Consider the following 18,704-nt stretch of genomic DNA (forward strand, 5'->3'; position numbering starts at 1 on the left):
ACAATGAGCCTGATGTGTATCAGAGAGGACTTTATTCCATCAGTACATCTACCCAACTGTTCTGCCTGCTAAAATGTTTTAGTTCTGAAGACATTCTTGTTGAAACACAGCAATCGCAAGCAGTAAGGACAACAATTAGAAGATAATCACAAATCCTTATTCACTGTGGCAAAAGTGAAATAGGTAAACTGTACTTTGCCCACAGCCACAATTTATATATCAAGCCATAGATCACACATTAACCCAAAATATCAGAGCACAGAAAACACAAATATCAGGTCTGCTTTCCAAAGATGACATAAATTGATAACTGTGCTCATTAATGTATCCTGTTTTTGTTTACACTTCAAAAACCATGTGGATTTAAGTCCCAGCAAAAACTAAAAATCAAAGTGAAGGTTGCGCAGTGACGACATCATCAGTGCTTTAAGCATCCAGGAGCCTTCTGGACATACAGAGCTGGGATGCACATTTTCCTTACAGCTGTTTCACATTTCATATTTTAGAAACACCGCACAGTGCGAATGTGTAAGTGTCACAATATACACCCTGAGTCACAGTAAAAAGTAACAGGCTCATGTTTGTTTGAAGATGCATGTGGCTTTTTCACGTTTTGTTTACATTCGTCATTCCTGTGTTTCAATAATCTGTAACTTTGATAAGAAGCTTTTGTATGAATAATAAAGGGAAACAAGACAAACATTTTACAGTTTTTTTTTTTATTTTTGTTGGAATGAGAGCTTCTGTTATGTACAATAGTGGACAGAAACAAATGTTACAGAAATTATAAATATACTCTTGCTCCATCTGGTGATATTCAGTACTGACTGTCACACAGGCAATTATTCAATATTCAAGTCAGCCCTCCCTTCCCTTTATAAATCAGTTTAAGGTGAGGAAGTACCTGTGGAGTACAATCAATATGTAACCAGAGCGTAATTTAAAAACAAAGTGTGCAGATCGGCTGCCTCCTGATGGCTACTGGTAATGAGTGGGTGGGACAAAGGAGGAAAGCAAAGGTTGGATGGCTGCCTTTGCTGTCACACCAACATGTGGACAATCCATTGTTCACTCTTGCAGAGATAAGAAGAGGAAGGTGCAGTCAGGCTGAGGGAGAACAGGAGCATAAATGGGACACACGATGCAACTAATCATCTTAGAACCTGAGCCAGTACATGCCGCTGCGCATTCTGTTGTAGTCAGGTAACTGCTCAATGGGGCCTGGTGGAGAAAAGAAGGAGGCAGAGATTAGAGAAAGCCACTGCAGCATGAGCCCTGTCCTCACTGCGAAGGGACTAGAAATACAGCAGCACTCACCAACAGCAGCCACAGCAGGACACTTATCGTAGATATATTTGGAGCAGACGTCACGCACCATCGTGGGGGTCACAGCCTGAAAGGAGAGATGTCAAGTTAAAATGCTTAACCTGGAGACCCTATAAGACTTGGCCAATCTGAAAAGGTCCTGCATGATGCTGTGACGATCCAGAGCATCATGATCTTTTTTGTCCTTTCTGAACATTGAGAGTAAACTTACATCGATCCGAGCATCCCACTCTGCTAGAGGAATACGTCGCCCATAGTTCAAAATGTGTCTGCCAATGTCATCGCAAATTGGTGTTGTTCCTAGAAGGTAAATTTATAACTCATTAACGTGGTGGGTCAGAGTTTTTAAATAACATTTTCATACTTTTTCTGTGATGCTAAGACTTAGAACGGCATAATTCTGCTTTGTCAAAAGACACCATTAATAAAATTCATCACAGAGGTGACACAACAAACAGCAACAAATCACTTCCCTTCATTGCAGTTACTGTTTTGGACTCTCAGCTCCAGTTACATTTATGACTTACATTCCCTTCTTTGGAATTAAGCTCACAATTAAAGTGGAAAGTGCAACGAATCCAAAATACTAATTTGATTCAATGCACCTTACATGTTCCTTGATATGTCACCATTCATGACATTATACTGAAAACATTTACTTTAAGGGATCATTCGCAATTATGAACGTTTTGCAAAATTGTCCAAACCGTATATCATTCTAATGTTAATGCTAGCAACCCAACTTAATATCATTACTAGCTGTGAAAACAATACACCTGTAAGTGGTGAAGCTCATTACAGGACAGCTCAAAAAGGATTTTAGGGCTTTCCCCCCTTAGTTTTTAGGAGCTTAAGAGACTGCAAAACAGATCTAAAAATTCCAGGTTTTCCAGGGTGTATGAAAAATATGCATGTGTGTGATGCATGCCAGACATTACGTACCATTAAGCTGTCCAACCAGGGTAGCCTTCAGAGCATTTCTGCCCCTGGCAACATCACTCTCTGTCACTGTGGTGCACAGGTTCATCCTGCAGGGAGCAAAACATGAAGGGAAGATAAATGTGAAATTACACCTTTAATTAACAACTAAGTACAACAAATCACTGTCTTTGATGTCCATTGTGCGTCGCTTTGTCCTGGAACCATTACTGACCAGGCATTCTGGGACAAGTGCATCATGTCATCAATGTTGTTCTTGTCGGTCACAAAGTAAATGCCCAGCAGGCCGGTGTTGCTGTAGGAGGAGTGGAAGGCCTGGAAGCTGTGACACAGGTTTTCCTCCACTGCCAGGCGAGCCAGGCGGCTGCTCAGGTGCTGCATGAGAGAAGAGGGAGGAATGTTATTTTTATTATAGTTCTGCTTCATAACTAACGAAGACGCCCAGAACCCAGTTTTAAGTTGAAGACATTTCTGAATTTTAGCTGATCTGCTTTGTGTATCTGATAGTTGACACTTAGAGTATAGTGACAGTGTTACTAATGTAATATATATACTTTTTTTTCTTTTAATCAGTTTATTGCCAGACATAACATGGGATTAAGTCTTTCATCTTGGCCACAGCCTCCTTTCTGGGATTAATTCTCAAATCTGATAACTTATACATGCTGCCATACTCAAATGACAGTAAGAATAGCCACCCACCCACCCGTGACACAAACAAGTTTTTTTGTAGCTTAGAACAGGTAAAGCTTAAAGGGGACAAAACCAACATGACATCATTTTTGGAGCTATTACAATATTATGGTTAAATTTTCATCATTGCAGTCTTTTCTATGCTGTGTAAATAGAAAAAAATATATATATTTTTTCCAACCTTTCCACCTCCGTAGGTAAGGTCATAGCTGCCAATGATGGCATTGGCCACCATTAGGGGCACGATGTCGGGACTAGCAGCACTAGCACCCTCCACGGCGATGGCAATGTGTGCCAGGGGAAAAGCATCATCACGCATACGGACCTGAGGAAAGGCAGAATGGGAATAGATCAACAAAACCATGAAATTAAGTGTCCCATCTACCCCTCATTCTAAATAAGAGAAATGTTCATTTAAACATGAACATTCATAAAATATAAAAAAAATAGAATACAGGTATTGAAAAAAATGTAACTTACAAAAAGTGTTTAAAAATAAAATTCACACATCTCACCTCACTGCCAGTAAACCGGCAGGGTGACAACACAGGGACGGCATCTCCTTCATACTCAAAAGATACTCCACTGAAGTGAGACTTGGCCAAACCAACCAGCTCGTCATGGCTCACACCTGCAAAGGAAACACATCAGATAATCATCAAGCTTTTCAAGGAAGAGTAGAACACCACAATCCACCGTAGTGCCTCCTAATAGTGCAAGAGGAAGAAGACATACCTCCAGCAGCAGCCAGCACCATACGAGTAGCTTTATAGTGGAGGTTGATGTAATCCACCAAATCCTGGCGAGTCAGATTCCTGGGAGCATTGAATAAAAGGTTGGTCATTAATTTACATAAATGTATAAAAGGTGTGGTGTTAGTTCAGAAAGTATAACTGCCATTAGGGTTGTACTACTGATCATGCAGTAGTACTGGTATATATTTTTACATGATATAAAAGTGTCATATCGCAATATGCTCCCTACTGTGACCAATAACAAGACAAGCCCAGGGAGCCTCCGATAACATCTTAGTAAAGGGAGCTACTTCAACAACCTCCAACAAAGCATGGTACTTTACAAAATATTCAAGAAAACTGTTCATGCTGAAGGAGGAAACGACAAGCGAGTTTCACCACTTCAAGCAAAACACACCATCGAGTACAACCAGGCTATGGAGGAGGAGATACTTTCAGCTGGTGAAGTACAACCCAAATGTAAACAAATACTCCACCGAGTGTCGCTGGAGCGCTCACTAGCTGCACTCCATATGACAGAAAGACCAAAAGGTGGATGGAAATGATTGATGAGGTTACGCGGTGGAAAAGCAGGCTTAACAAGCTTGACCCAAAATACAACATCCCAGGTAGAAAATATTTCTCAGTTTGATTATGTGACAGTACTGTGCAGGCTCCTGACCACTTACAGGGTTACGTTACTTTAGTTATTGTTAAACTGAAGTGTTAAGCAGTTAGTTTAGAATTTTATTTAAAATTTCCAGGGAAATCACTACCTAGGCTACTTTTGTACTTACATTTGACTTGTGCTGTGTCGCTGGATATAATGCTGTTTCACTACTATTACACTGTAACTATGCTGCTGGCACCTTATTTCAAAAGATTCACATATCAAATTAGGAAGTGTGTGTATCAGTGATTGAAACCGTTGCTGACACATTCATTGGAAAAGAAGGATGGAAAATGCCCTTCATTTCCTTACAATAAACATTCAATATTTTTATTTCTATATAGTCAGAAACACTATCGTTCATTTTCTTGAAATATATATGCCCCCCCCCCCCCCCAAAATGCTATCATGACAACACTGTTTTTGTTTTGTTTTTACTGACAGCTGTTCTAACTCATAGACTAATCTAAAGATATCCATGAGCATGCAGCTCCTCCCACCTGGCACTGCTGGAGGGGCCCAGCACAGTGTGTCCCAGACGAGTCCCCTGGAAGGCCGTGGCATGCAGCAGGTCCAGGCAAACTTCCTGCAGGTTGCTCTCAACTTCCTCCAGCTCACGCAGGACCACACTCCTCTGCTGCTCAATTTCTGCTTCATTCAGAGAGCAGCTCTGCACAACTTCTGACAGCAGCTCCACAGCTGGAAAACACAGAGGTTGTTCATAACTAAGAGGAGAAACGCACACTTTGTGCTAAGAAACCGTGAAAGTTGGAATTTCTTTCTTTACAGTAAAGCACCAAGTATCTGTGTTTCTCTAACAAAGTGTAAATCTGTGGTGTAGAACTGCACGACTGATTTATTATTCATTAAATTATCTTATAATGATGCCTTTGCAATCAGTGTATTATTATTAAAACTATAGAATGATCTGTTTATTTTGCTTCTTGTCACCTTTAGGCAGGTCTTTGGTCAGGGTCTTCATATAGTATGCAGTGTGCTCCCGGGAAGTGTAGGCGTTCAGGTGAGCACCCATAGATTCCACCTGCTGCTCCAGGGCTGTTTGAGGGTGCTTCTTGGTTCCCTGCAGAGAAGACAAAAGATGTGTATGAAAGGGACTGTGTAATGGCAACACTTGTCATGTTGAAGAAATAAATTCAGCTTAAAATTGACAAAAACCCCTGCTGGATAGCAAAGGTCTTTAATGCCTCTTTTCCACCAGTACCTACTAGGCTCGACTCTTTTCCATTACAATTGAGTGTCGCCTCACCAAGGTGGCCTGAAAGTCCAGTGGCATCATTTGCATGTGACATGAGACCAGATATAGGGCTGTAGTTGATAGCACACTTGCTTACAGAGAGGACAATGATTTCATCCTCTAGATAGAAAAACCAAACAAAATCACCATTAACTTGAGGAAAAAAGCCCCTCAACTGCACCCCCTCACAATCAGCATGAGTGAAGTGGTGAGAGAGAACAGCCGTGAGTTCCTTGGTCTTCTTGTGTCATCTGATCTGAGCTGGTCGGCAAACTCTGCAGCCACTGTAAAAAAGGCTCAGAAGCTTCATCAAACTTCTCAGGAAGGCTGGGTTGAACTGCAGGACTTGATTCCCTAAAAGCTTCATTCCTGCCACAGACTGATGGAATCCCTTAACTCTAAGTAAAGAACTGTTTACGACCAAAAATCCACCACGCTACTATTTTTATACAACTATAATCTAATGTGCAATATTTTTTCTTTCAAAAAACACTCAGCCACCCAACACAAAAATGTCTGAGTAGGTACAAAAAAACCCCCAAAAAACAAAAAGGACCCAGTACCATGCCTCTTAATGGAAAACCCTAAAAAAACGAGCACAGTCGAGTCGAACTGAGTAGGTACTCATGGAAAAGTGGCATAAGTCTACCTTGAAAGCCATGTGCTCCAGGAAAAAGCCTGCTCCATTGTTCTTCTCACTCTCATATCGACTGCCTGCACTTATCCACAGTCCAACCTGTGACAGAGAAGAGATGTATGTGCAGAATGAATATGTTGAAGTGTAAATGAACATGTCTTTTATGTGCTTAAACCACTTCAACTTATAGCATGGTTTATAATGTGTTCTTACAGTGCACGTAGCATGTCCCGTCTCCTCAGACGCAACCCTCAAACCATTGTCCAGCGTAGTAAGACGGGTTTCTGGGGCTCCTAACAGACTCTGGGCATAGCTTACTGAGGCCTGCCCACGCCTCAAAGATAGCAGGATGGGCTGGAGAAGGTACAGATGCAAAAACAAAAGCATAAACAACAAAAACAGGACTTTCCTGTTTAATTCTTTGGAGAACTACTTTTATATTTTCTTATACTACATAACTTTAAGCTATAATAACTTTTTGCAGTTGTACCATACAGATCGCCTGCATGTTAAAAAGTGTTGTCCTATTAGTTGTAGGCTCATTTCAAATGAGCGCAGTTTTCACTTTGCCTGATAGTACAAAAACACATGCTTTGCTTTGTATCCTAGTAATCAGTAATAAATATCAGTTCATCCTAACCCACAAGCATGTGGGATCTGTTTTCACACTATGAGGGGTCACAGGAAATAAAGAGGACACGCTGTAATTGGTTAAGGAGAGGCTTACTTAAACAGGAAGCTCTAGGTACATTAACTAGCAAAACAAAACTATGAATTGGCATAATCGCTATCAACCACTGTCAAAATTACAAAATTGTAAATGCCTGAGAAGAAAATCACTGAAGCCGTGGCTTTCTGACAGTACAGGTCTAATGGGGTGTCAGGGGCCGTCACCAGTAAACAGAACTGTACTGGAAACATGACTGGAGTTGATACCACAAATATAACCTAAACCAGGTGCTATTACGACGTTTTCATGTTACTTTCGAGGTGACATCAAAGCATTTCAGCCACATCAGTAACAGTAGCTAACCTACCGCTGCTAGCAGAACTCTTTGAGGGCAAGTGAGGACAAACTGCAAATGTTACCTTGTGAATGACCAAATGTAACTAAAACGACGGCCAGTTTGTCTGAAAGAGCTTTTGTAAAGCGGACAAAGTACTCTAAGAGTTTGTTATAAGATGTGTTAATTCATAGGCCAATTGACCTTGCATTAACTGCTAGCTAACTAATGCTAACTGGTTAGAGCTTCTCCTTTGCTGTTTAGCGGACAGCACAGCTAGCTAGCTGCATGGCTAACACGTAACAGAATACTTTCAGTGGTGCGGAAAATAAACCCGGTGTTCCGCCTATATACTCCACATTTTTAACAAAGTGTTCCTGTCCGACCTTCAAACATAGACTTACTCTGTGGGTTTTAGCAAGCGCTCGACCCACAGTGCTCCCCACTCGGCATACGGACGCAGCCATTTCTTCGTACGGTTACAGAAGGTAGCCTTGGCTGTTCAGCTTCTAGATTGGATCTACCGAAGGAACTACGCTATGATTGGGTTATACGCTGTGACGGAGGCGACGGCAGCTCTACTAATACTGGTGTATACGTTGTTAGCCGAAGCAAAGCAGCCAATCATAACAGAATAGAGTTCCCGCTGATCCAATCTAGCACCAGCCCAGGCCCGCTCCTGTGTCTTCTTCGCGGGGACTTCCCCGACATTATCCTTCAGCTGTATGTGATCGCCGCCACCCGATCACTGTGCAATAGTAACAGAAAGCCTAATCAAGGTGCTTTCGTTTGCCATTTTCCTCCATTTCTTTTACGTTTATGACACTTCCTATGAGTGTGAAGTGAATTCCGCTTTTGCACCAGTGACGGGCTCTTCAACCTGAACACAGCCATCCTAATATCCTAATATCTACACTGTTATCTATAACATGTTACATATCTCTGTCACACATTCGTGAGTTACCTCACCATCATAGGGGCAGAGTGTTGAATGTAAAATTGCACACCATGCCGTATCTACATTTAACGATCATTTTCCAATTTCTTCTTTTTTTTTAATCTAAAATAATATCAATATTACTTTAGCATCACGGGTGCTGTGATCAGTTTGTTGTGATCAATCATCTGGGTAGCCAATTACAACAAAGCATGCTTTTTCAGTACTTTCTGTTAGAGTTTGTTACAAAATGTTGACAAAATGTATTGTGGATTTGAAAATGTGAATAAAGAACATGAGATGAACGTGAGATCCATTAAATTCGGGCTTTAATGTGAAGAAGGCTAAAAAAAAATCCCTGCAAAAAGAAAGTGCAGACTAAAGGAGTGCGTCAGTTCTTTGGAAAACAAGCTTCCCTTTGAATAATTTTAGGCAGTTAAGGAGGCAAAGGTGTATTACTGCCTATCGTGCACAGTGTGCTCTCCTCACCCACAAAAGCACAGATTGTGCAGATTGTGGCTGGACTTGTGGCTGGCAGGTGAGTTGTGAAGGTTTTTGTGGGAGTGAGTAGTTTAGAAGGGAGAGGAGGAGGTAGTAGAACTCTTCTGTTGGTGTTTTTGAGCTGTATCCTTTAATGGCATTTTAAGAAGAGGCTTTACTTTTCTGCCAAAGGATTCTTGGCTTTGATGCGGCCTCGATGTCTTGGCACTGAACGACTGCAGGACTTCAACGGAGGAGGTGGGCAGGGGCCTTTAAGAGTGAAGCCCTCAACAAGCAGATTGATTCCTACGTACCGAGGGACTTCCACAGCTGCCTAAAGATGAAAAACGATATCTTAAGTGCTCTATCATTGTCTACATTTGGGCCATTCAAGTATGCATGAAACATGAGGGGAAAGCTGTTCCTTACCTGTCTGTGTATGAGCTGAAAGTCTCCTGTGTTTGCAGTACAGTCAACTCTCCGATCCAGGACGACTCGTAAAGTGTCCTCCTGCACTGCAGCGCAGAGACGGGCTGTCACTGGGGTTGATGGAGCCATGGTGGGACTAGCATTGATTTCTATTAGCCATGGACACAGGTCACGATCTGAGAAATAAACATATTAAAATATGTTACTTTTAATGGTTCTTTTCTTATTTTTCATGGAAAAATATTAAATTTCAATTTAAATGCTATTTAAATGAAATGAATGCAGGGAAGGTAATTTGAAATATATGGTGGGCTTGTCATACCGAACATGAAATCAGCACCATAGAGCTCAAATGTGTTTTTGCGTGACTCTATCAGATCCTGTGCTGTCTGTAATGTGTGGATCAGAGCGCTCTTCATTCCTGGCACTACTACAGTGTCCCACTGAGCTTCCTGGTCCTGGGTACACAGAAATGTCTTGAACTGGTCAACTGACCACATATTGTCTGCTGGAATGCTTCTGTGCCGCTGTAGGGAGGGCCTCAAGTGCTTCTGGATGGAGTTGTTACACAAGTGCACAGAGCTTAAAGAATAAAAGACAAAATTAAACAAACAAAACAGTTAATGGACAGAGATAGTTTGTTATGCAGGATATAGACGACAGATGCATCAAAAAATTACAGGCCACACACAAACTCAGGACATGCTTCAGAGCCACTTATCGATTTTTTTTTATGGCCTCTGCCAATGATGATGAACATTAAATTTAATTCTTGTGCGTAGGCAGTAAGGTTGGGGTCAGGGGCCATTTGAGTTCAGTGAACTCAATGTCATGTTCAAGAACCCAGTTTGAGATGATTTGAGCTTTGTGACATGGTGCATTATCCTGCTGGAAGCAGCCATCAGAAGCCATCAGAAGTGTACACTGTGGTCACAAAGGGATGGACATGGCGAGCAGCAATACTCAGGTAGACTGTGGTGTTTAATGATGCTCAGTTGGCCCAAAGTGTACCAAGAAAATATCCCCCCACATCATTACGCCACCAGCAGCAGCCTGAACGTTGATACATAACAGCTCCATGCTTTCGTGTTGTTTACGCCAAATTCTGACCCTGCCATCTGAGTATTATAGCAGAAATCGTCAGATCAGCATTTTTCCAGTCTTCTATTGTCCAATTTGGTGAGCAATCCTCCAATTTTGATGAGCCCGTTCAAACTGTAGCCTCAGTTTCAGCTGACAGCAGTGGCACCTGGTGTTCTTCTGCTAATGCGGCCCATCTGCTTCAAGGCTCAATGTGTTGTGCGTCGAAAGATACTCTTCTGCATGACTTGGTTGTAACAAGTGGTTATTTGAGTAGCTGTTGCCTCCCCATCAAAGCAGTTCAACCATGCTCCTCTGATTTCTGGTATTAACAAGGCATTTTTGCCCAGAGAACTGCTGCTAACTGGATATTTTTTTCTTTTTTGGACCATATTCTGTAAACCCTAGAGATGGTTGTGTGTGAAAATCCCAGCAGATTTTGAGTATTTCAAAATCTGCTGGGAAATTAATTAAATCACCATTCTTCCCCATTCCCCATGTTCAGTTTAAACTTCAGCAGGTCACCTTGCTCATGTCTACATGCCTAAATGCACTGAGTTGCTGCCATATGATTAATTAGACATTTGCACTAATGAGAAGTAGATCAGGTGGACCTAACAAATTGGTCGGTGACTGTAGTTAACCAAACCCGTGACTTGCAACCAAGTTGCAACTCATGGGGTTAAAACAAACTAAAATAACCTAATCTGTCCTGACAAAACTAATAATTCTTCCTTTCCCCACACTTTTCAAATATTTCCAATACATAAATACTGAGGATTCACACATTTCTTATCTCTGAATTCAGTGAAGCACTTACAGTCTGTGTACTGTATGTTTCTATTCATTTGAAGTTTGCTGAGGCAGATGTGAAAATTTGGCTATACCCAGAGGAGAAAGCTAACAGCTATTCAAATGATGCACCTCCAAAAATGACATGCAAAATAACGTTGCCCCTTTTCTGCCTTTCACTTCCTGTTTTTCTATTTTAATATTAATCTGGTTTCATATCTTCTCCTTTGTCTCAATTTGAGCTCTTATGTTTAATAAAGTTACTAATCTCACCTGTCCATCTTATCTAGTGTGTAAGGCTGTGTGGAAAAGCGCAAGTAGCACTTTTTGTAGAACCACACTGTCAGAGGGTTCCAGTTAGTGACCAGGAACCACTGGCGCACATCAAACTTGGTGCCATGGATCAGAAAGGGGCGCTCCAGGTACTTCTGCACCACCCATTTGCTTTCCCTAATAAGCTTTGGATCACCGTCCACCAGGCTGAGGATCTGATCAAGACGATTTGCACATTTGATCCCTAGAAAGCAGGTAAAGCGGGTCAGCCACGACTTTGTCAGATATTATGGGAATGGTCTGATTGTGTGTGACCTCTCACCCCTGCCTCTGGACTTTGCTCCAGGTTTGATGATCCAGATGTTATGTATGCCTTCCATATCCAGCTGTGGATTGACCCTCTTCATCCTCTGCAGCATGGCCTCGCAGCGGGGGACTAAATAATCACTGCTCTTAATCTCTGCTTCACCACTGAGCAAGGACGCACAGAGAGTGGTACTTTAAGTTAGAAGAGCGCCTTGGTCGGCTAAAATTTCTGGGCCGCTCTCAAACACACACATGCTGATGCATACTCACTGAACAACAAGATAGTAACTGTCTAAAAACTTTGCCCACTCTTCCTGTGTAGGTGTGCACTGTGTGTCCAAGCTTGTGTCTAAGTCACTGTGGTCCAGACTTTCCAGGAACTCCTGGCAAACTCTGAGTGCACTGTTGATCATTTGGGAAATATCCACTGGCCTAGACCACTGTTTGCGTAGTTTCTTATCTGAACGCAGAAGGGAAAAAAACTGATAGGTCTTTTTTTTTTTTTTTTTTTACACAGTAACTACACACTTATGCAAGAAAAATAAGGGGTCATACCCTTAACAGTTTGTATGCTGTGGCTTATTCTCTGTCCCTGAACATCTTGGTCCCTCTCCACAATGTACTTCAGAAGACTGGTGCATGCAGTCCTCCTGTAGTCATCTGCACAGAGATCGGAGATGAGCAAAGCAGAATTACGCATGGGGGTGGAAAGAGATACAGTAGAAGAGTTCAAGTTTGAAAAGACAAAATCAGATCTAACCAATGAAGTCATGCCTCTCATCCAGTGCTGCTAGTCTGTAACAGCGGGGGAAGAAGGTGTCTGGGTCAGCTGAATCAAACCACTTCAGGTTCCTCAGATTCAAACACAAACCTGTCTGTCAGAGAAAAGACAAACAATCATGGGGATCATGGAGGAGGATCCTACAGCTGTATGAAACAATACCTGCAAGTAAATGTACCTTGGTGGTGAAGCTGCCTGCCTTTGCAAAATGATTAGTCATCTGTTCCTTATGCAAGCTGTTAGTTTTGATGGCGTCTCTACAGTTTGTCCAGTAGAAATAAACCATTTCATTCTGCACCAGGCGAGACTTTGAAATGAGCAGAGAAAAGAGATGGGATCTGAATCTGGGATTGGCTGTAATTTCATGCTGAGCACCTTGCTGGTCTTACCATGAGATTATGTAGTCTGTCAGGGTTTTGTTCTTTTTCAGGATCATTTGAGTTGTCTGAGAAGAATGAGTGAAGGTTAATAAAACGATGGGGTTTACAGAGATATCCCTGATCAGTGACAAAGGGAATATGGACTCTGAAAGAGTCACGCTTCTAGCTCACCATCATCAGTACCATTGTCCCCAGCATCATTTGAGCTGGCTCTCCTCTCACCGCTTCGATGGTGGTGCACTTGACGCTTAGAGCAGACCATACGCTGCTCAACCCAACCTCTAGCCCTCAGGGCTTCCCTGATTACAGGATACCTGCCCTGGATAGAGAACACCTTATGCATCTGCGAGGACAGAGAGCAGATGGAAAACCAGTGGCTTTGCATTCGTGCATTCACGTGAACACATAAATGATTTGAACAAATTCGAGAGAGTTGGCTCACCTTGACAGCTTTGTCTACAAGGGCTTTGGCTTCTCTCAGTCTACCCAGGTTTAGAACAGGTAGGCTGACAAGATTACGGCAAACTCTGGCCCCAGGATGGGTAGCTGGCATGCACAAACACATAAACAGTCACGTTTCCATCATTGAAAAGGACGTGTTAATTGCATTTCTTTGCTGGAGACTTAGCCTAACCAAAGCCAATGTTAAACTAAGCCTTCACCATAAAAATCTGTAGCAACTTTTGTGATGAAAACTTGCTTTTTTTCCCCCCACAAAAAAGTGTGAAAGTGTGGGTGTGAAAACTGATTTACAACCACATAACATGAGCAATACATGCACAAATTGTTTGAGCATGTATTGCTAATGTTTAACGTACTTTCTAAAGCTCAGAGATTACAGTGTTCCTACTGTATGATAAATACTATACTATATATTTATGTTATAATATAAGCTTTATAATGCAGCACATTTGTGCAGCAGAGAATCATCTCTTCGCTGATATTCGCAGTTTGCAAACAAAGAAATTTCCCGACTTTGGGATAATGATTCAATGAGAGCCCAGAGTGCACCTACTTGTTTGCCGGTTGCCTTTGGCTTCCTCTTGGTCACGTTGCTGTATCTCAGCTGTGACTTTTTCCATCTTGATGGGGCCTCTGGTTCCTCATGTATTAACACAAACATCAGGAATGTTTTAATACATACAATAATTCATACAATATCCCATGTAAATAGGTTTGTCAGCTGAGCTAGAAGACTATCGTGCAAGCTTGGCACACCAGTAATATTTAAGCCAGAGCCTTCATTAGTGACATGACATGAAGGAGGCACATCAGAGAGTATTTAAAATGAGTGGATACAGTTCCTTTCAATCTAATAAAATCACTTGTGAGTAAGATATGCCCTGCAATACATCAAACAAACTAAATACAAGTGTCCATACGTGCGAGGTACACCGTGCTAATGACAAAGACAAGGACAATATTACTAGAGACTAGAGGCTTGGTATCTGAAGACCCACAAAGGAGCAAGCTTATGAAACTTTAATACATGGCTTCAGCGTTCAAACACTTAGCCACCCATCCTGAGTGGGACCTCATGATTAATTCAGGATTTGCGATCTATAAGCCATGTCTGTGAAGGAAAAGGCCAAGTTGTCCTTAGGTGTGAAATTATACTGTTCAAGTTTAAGTGTTCAATGGTGGTTTCCTCAGCAGCAAGTTACAACAAGAATTTCCTCTGTTAAAGGTATAATCTGTACATTTGTGTAAATATAGGGTAATAAAAAGTAAATAAATGTAGGGTTACTGACACAAAAACTGGGAAGCAGCAGATGGTTCCAATCCTTAATGAAATGTGGATGGAGCCAAAAAGAAAATACAACCTAATGACTTTCTGTTTTGTTTGCCTGGTCCCTGGAAAAAGGGCAGTGTGTCTTTTGTAGTTTTGTGTTCTCCACTCTCTGAGCATGGAGCACAGCAGCCAGCTGTAGGCTGGTGTCCACCCTGGTCCACATGGACAGACCGCTCATACCTGGTGAACACCATACTGACATCAGCTGTCATTCCTCAGGGGAACCACACAAACTGGGGACACAGTTTTGTGCAACATGAGAAATTGGGACTAGTGTGTGTGTGTGTGTGTGTGTGTGTGTGTGTGGTGGTGGGGTGTTCACCAATAAGCGTAACTCAATTCTGCTCAATATTAATAATTAATATTAAATGTGTGGTGTGATACTTTCCTTCACTTACTTTTTTGAGCGGAAGCCCAGAAGTGGACCCAAAAACCAACAGCAAAAATAATTTTTGCTGTATCTTTCACTCACATCAGTCACTCAAAACTCACAAGATATTTTAACACATATTTTTTCTAATAAAAATAATAAATCCAGCGAACTTTAGCATCACTGTATGCCAAAACAAACCACTGCCTCATCGCACTCCATTCGCAAAAATTAAAATGCACCAACCACCACAAGCATCTATGTGACGGTAACGATTCACAGAATATCGGCATCGTAGTACAGAGTGTCGTCTTCTCACCTGCTGAGATCCGCAGGTGTCGGTGCTGACTGTCACCAGAGGAGCGCACGGTGAGCCTTGACCCGTTTACGGTTTCCTTGGTAACCCAAGGAAAGCTGCTAATGTTTCCGTTTTTATCTGTTTGCGCTGGGGGGAATTTATTTACTTTATCCTTTTTTTTTTTTTTTTTTTTTTTTTTTCTTTAACGGGCATTAACAGACTGTTCCGCTTGGTTAGTGTGTTATTGAAGTTAATGCCGAATATTACTTTAGAAAATACAATATTTTTTCTTTCTTCGTTTTCATTCTTTCTTGTCTCTCTCTGTGTGTGTGTGTGTGTGTGTGTGTGTGTGTGTGTGTGTGTGTGTGTGTGTGTGTGTGTGTGTGTGTGTGTGTGTGTGTGTGTGTTTAATGTTATCGGTTTGCCTGTTCTGAGATAAATCCCTTTATGGCTTTAATCACACAGTGGTATTGCTACTTTTTAGTGGCACATAGAGGAGCTAAATGCATATGTATAATTCAACATTGTAGCCATCTTTGTATAATATTTAAATAATGATTTTATTTCATTTTTTTTTATTTGTATGAAATAGTCTCCGCCCGGCCGCCATCTTGGCTCTGCACGTCACGGTGTGTACATCCGCCGCCGCTTCACGGCGCTCGCCCAGGCAAATATTCAAATATACGCCTACCCGCGCATTAACTCGCTCAGTAGATATCACATTCGAACAGCAGTGAGGCAAGAAGTGTTCCTAAACAGTGTCGACAGCTCGAGAGCTATGTTTTGGTCGGCATAACATGCTAATACTACATGTTTAACGTCTTTCTCAGGTGTTGGAAAAGTTGCGTTTTGGCCCGTTTAAAATGTGTGGAAGAACAGCGTGCACTCTGGCTCCTGACGAGCTGAGACGAGCTTGCTCTTATAGAAACCGAGCGGGTCAGAGGAGAAAGCCCCGCTGGAGGGATGGAGACGCGGACAAGTACCGACCCTCCTACAATAAGAACCCGCAGTCCATGAGTCCCGTCCTGCTGTCACAGAGGCACTTTGACAAGGTAACTGAGATTTACACAGAAGCTAACACGCTAACAGTTCACTATAGGTTAATTTAGCTGCTTAACCTACATTGAGGAAGTGCTCGAAGAAGATTTAAACGTTTTCAAGTGAAAGGGGGACGAAGAAGTTTTGGTAGAAGACTAGGCGAAACCAGTCATGGATGCTGTCTCTAACCTGTAATGGAAATATATATATTTTAATTACAGTTACAGAAATAAAACGGTGACAGTAATGTCTGCTAACAGTAACAAGCATAACAAGCTTCAAAAACATGTTGTGTCCTGCTGGGTTTTTGTGTTGAATACTGTGTCCATCGTGTGTATGTGTTTTCAGGAGGCTCCTGTGGATAAGCGTGTGTTGGCCTCAATGCGGTGGGGTCTGGTACCTTCATGGTTCAAGGAGAGTGACCCCAGCAAGATGCAATACAGTACCAGCAACTGTCGCAGTGAGAATATATTGCAGAAAAAGTCCTACAAGGTGCTTTAATCTGGAACAACCAATGTTGACTGTCCTGTGCATCATGTGTGGCTCTAGTTCTGGGTTTTTGTACATAGGAATGTCTTACCATTTTGTCATCTCCCCAAAGGATCCCATGTTAAAAGGACAGCGCTGCGTCATCCTAGCTGATGGTTTCTATGAGTGGCAAAAGGTTGAAAAAGGCAAACAGCCTTTCTTCATCTATTTCCCTCAGACTCGGGAACCCAGCCAGAAGCCAAAAAAGACTGAGGATGACCCTGCAACCTCAGCTCGCAATAAGGAGAAATCAGAGACAGTGCACCCTCCAGGCAAACCCTCCTCAGGGTTGAAGAAGGTTTGCTTTGGGTTTTCTGCTGCAATAAAAGTATCACAAACATTTTGTTCTTCTACTCAAGAGCAGAGAGAATGCAGCTTTGGCGGAAATTAAGCTTCCTGTGTGGGAGATGAGCCAGGGCAAAAATGTGCATGTGCCCACCAGGTGTTTCTTTTGCATTCAAAATGTAATGCTGCATACAAACCTATGATTTAAAACTAGGCTAAGAGCTGGAAAAATAGTAACCATACCAAGAAGGTTTCTTACTTTTCACATTTCCTTTTTGTTAAATAAAAATGTGAACATGCCCCTCTGTTCTGTGCTGTGTATGTGCTAGGGAGGTGAAGCAGCAAGTGAGTGGACAGGATGGAGGCTGCTGACTATGGCGGGAGTATTTGACTGCTGGACACCACCAGATGGTGGAGAACCCCTTTACTCGTACAGTATAATAACTGTGAGTGCTTCCCCAAATCTGCAAAGCATCCATGATAGGTAAGAGTCCCTGATGAAGAAACATGCCCTTAATTTGTGTCTGTATTAAATCATAAATCACTGTTTTTTGTTTTGTTTTTTTAGGATGCCTGCGATCCTGGATGGAGAGGAAGAGGTGCGACGATGGCTTGATTTTGGGGAGGTGAAGTCTCTAGAAGCTCTCAAACTGCTCCAGTCAAAAAATATTCTGACTTTTCACCCCGTCTCTTCGTTAGTCAACAACACGCGCAACAACTCTCCAGAATGCCTCCAGCCAGTGGATCTCAACAGCAAAAAGGTATTAAATGTAATCAGGTGGTTAGGAAATTTAACCATAATGTACCAAGAAGTGAGGTTACAGCTGACAAATTTGACCCTTAACTTGTAGGAGCCCAAGCCCACTGCAAGCAGTAAAATGATGGCGAACTGGCTGTCAAGCAGTTCCCCTTCAAAGAGGAAGGAGTCCTGCACAAGTGAGAGTAAAGAAGAGCAAGAAAGCAAGCCACAGATTCAGCGCAAGTCTGCAGGAGGACTTCAGCAGTGGCTTCAGGGAGCCAACAAGAAACCAAGAACAAAGTAAATACATGAACTGAAAACTGCTTGTATACTTTTAAATGTGATAGTGTTGTACTTCAATTTAAGATCTCAATAAATGTCACACAATAATGCTTTATTCAAGATTTTTATTACCCTTATTACTTGAAATGCAGACATTTTGAAACAATGTAGATGCTATGCATTTATCATATTAATAATATAATAATGATGAATGCCAATACTTCCCCCCCCGCATTTCTTTCATTCTTCAGAGTTACAGTATGTAAGTCATCTTGTTTCAGAGTTTTTAACATAATACGAACAGACAGTTAAAGATCTGATCAGTTAAAAGAAATGTCAAGCACTTGAATTGTTTGCCAACACAAGCATCTGGCAGAGTCAGATATGGAGATTTACAACACAACTTTATGCCTTCCCCACACAATGATTGAGATTTTTGCAAATATACAAAGTCTTGCAACAGTTGACAGTAAAAAGAAACGTACTAGCTAATAGTACTCAGTTATGAATAATGATTTGTACTTAAGAAAAATCTCTCCTCTCTAGGACTATCAGGTAGACTGACATGCTGTCTTGATTTGGTTCGTGTCAAATGTCATATTCAGAATATTACAACCTTCATTTCCCCAATAGAGGAACAGCACTTAGATCCAGGA

At 41.8% G+C, this 18,704-nt stretch overlaps 3 protein-coding genes across 7 annotated transcripts; 1 reads left to right on the top strand and 2 right to left on the bottom strand.

Moving 5' to 3' along the window:
- Positions 1-702: 702 nt before the first annotated feature.
- Positions 703-7,817, bottom strand: uqcrc1 (ubiquinol-cytochrome c reductase core protein 1). Its single transcript, XM_030728955.1, has 13 exons — positions 7,663-7,817; positions 6,468-6,608; positions 6,267-6,353; positions 5,314-5,443; positions 4,863-5,061; positions 3,694-3,773; positions 3,474-3,589; positions 3,140-3,283; positions 2,480-2,640; positions 2,269-2,354; positions 1,538-1,626; positions 1,318-1,393; positions 703-1,221 (listed from the first exon to the last, which is right to left on the bottom strand). Exons 1-13 carry the CDS (start codon positions 7,723-7,725, stop codon positions 1,157-1,159), a joined length of 1,437 nt encoding a protein of 478 aa, XP_030584815.1. The 5' UTR covers positions 7,726-7,817; the 3' UTR covers positions 703-1,156.
- Positions 7,818-8,507: 690 nt separating this feature from the next.
- LOC115780700 (tubulin monoglycylase TTLL3-like) lies at positions 8,508-15,291 on the bottom strand. Of its 5 annotated transcripts, none has more exons than XM_030730052.1 (14): positions 15,198-15,291; positions 13,732-13,818; positions 13,159-13,262; positions 12,900-13,059; positions 12,726-12,781; positions 12,515-12,643; positions 12,316-12,430; positions 12,111-12,215; positions 11,826-12,015; positions 11,572-11,720; positions 11,250-11,493; positions 9,427-9,686; positions 9,105-9,280; positions 8,508-9,009 (listed from the first exon to the last, which is right to left on the bottom strand). In XM_030730052.1, exons 2-14 carry the CDS (start codon positions 13,796-13,798, stop codon positions 8,851-8,853), a joined length of 1,914 nt encoding a protein of 637 aa, XP_030585912.1. In that variant the 5' UTR covers positions 13,799-13,818; positions 15,198-15,291; the 3' UTR covers positions 8,508-8,850. The 5 variants fall into 5 exon arrangements, with proteins under 5 accessions (XP_030585912.1, XP_030585913.1, XP_030585908.1 ...); XM_030730053.1 differs by having other exon boundaries at positions 11,865-12,015; positions 12,888-13,059; XM_030730048.1 differs by having other exon boundaries at positions 12,888-13,059.
- Positions 15,292-15,811: 520 nt separating this feature from the next.
- Positions 15,812-18,151, top strand: hmces (5-hydroxymethylcytosine binding, ES cell specific). Its single transcript, XM_030728879.1, has 6 exons — positions 15,812-16,228; positions 16,563-16,706; positions 16,816-17,040; positions 17,357-17,511; positions 17,596-17,788; positions 17,879-18,151. The coding sequence occupies exons 1-6, from the start codon at positions 16,040-16,042 to the stop codon at positions 18,068-18,070; spliced, it is 1,098 nt and encodes a 365-aa protein (XP_030584739.1). The 5' UTR covers positions 15,812-16,039; the 3' UTR covers positions 18,071-18,151.
- The last annotated feature ends 553 nt before the right edge of the window (positions 18,152-18,704 follow it).

This window comes from Archocentrus centrarchus, chromosome 5 (genome assembly GCF_007364275.1).
Source record: "Archocentrus centrarchus isolate MPI-CPG fArcCen1 chromosome 5, fArcCen1, whole genome shotgun sequence".
Taxonomy (NCBI): Eukaryota; Metazoa; Chordata; class Actinopteri; order Cichliformes; family Cichlidae; genus Archocentrus; species Archocentrus centrarchus.

Coding starts and splice junctions, on each gene's coding strand:
- uqcrc1 (XM_030728955.1), bottom strand. CDS start 7,725: ATGGCTGCGTCCGTATGCCGAGTGGGGAGCACTGTGGGTCGAGCGCTT. Junction 2,641..3,139: donor TTACCTACGGAGGTGGAAAG/GTTGGAAAAAAT, acceptor TCTCTCATGCAG/CACCTGAGCAGCCGCCTGGC. Junction 1,394..1,537: donor AGTGGGATGCTCGGATCGAT/GTAAGTTTACTC, acceptor CTCTCCTTTCAG/GCTGTGACCCCCACGATGGT.
- LOC115780700 (XM_030730048.1), bottom strand. CDS start 13,798: ATGGAAAAAGTCACAGCTGAGATACAGCAACGTGACCAAGAGGAAGCC. Junction 13,060..13,158: donor TTGTAGACAAAGCTGTCAAG/GTGAGCCAACTC, acceptor CTGTCCTCGCAG/ATGCATAAGGTGTTCTCTAT. Junction 11,494..11,571: donor AGCAAAGTCCAGAGGCAGGG/GTGAGAGGTCAC, acceptor CCTGCTTTCTAG/GGATCAAATGTGCAAATCGT.
- hmces (XM_030728879.1), top strand. CDS start 16,040: ATGTGTGGAAGAACAGCGTGCACTCTGGCTCCTGACGAGCTGAGACGA. Junction 16,229..16,562: donor CACAGAGGCACTTTGACAAG/GTAACTGAGATT, acceptor ATGTGTTTTCAG/GAGGCTCCTGTGGATAAGCG. Junction 16,707..16,815: donor TGCAGAAAAAGTCCTACAAG/GTGCTTTAATCT, acceptor ATCTCCCCAAAG/GATCCCATGTTAAAAGGACA.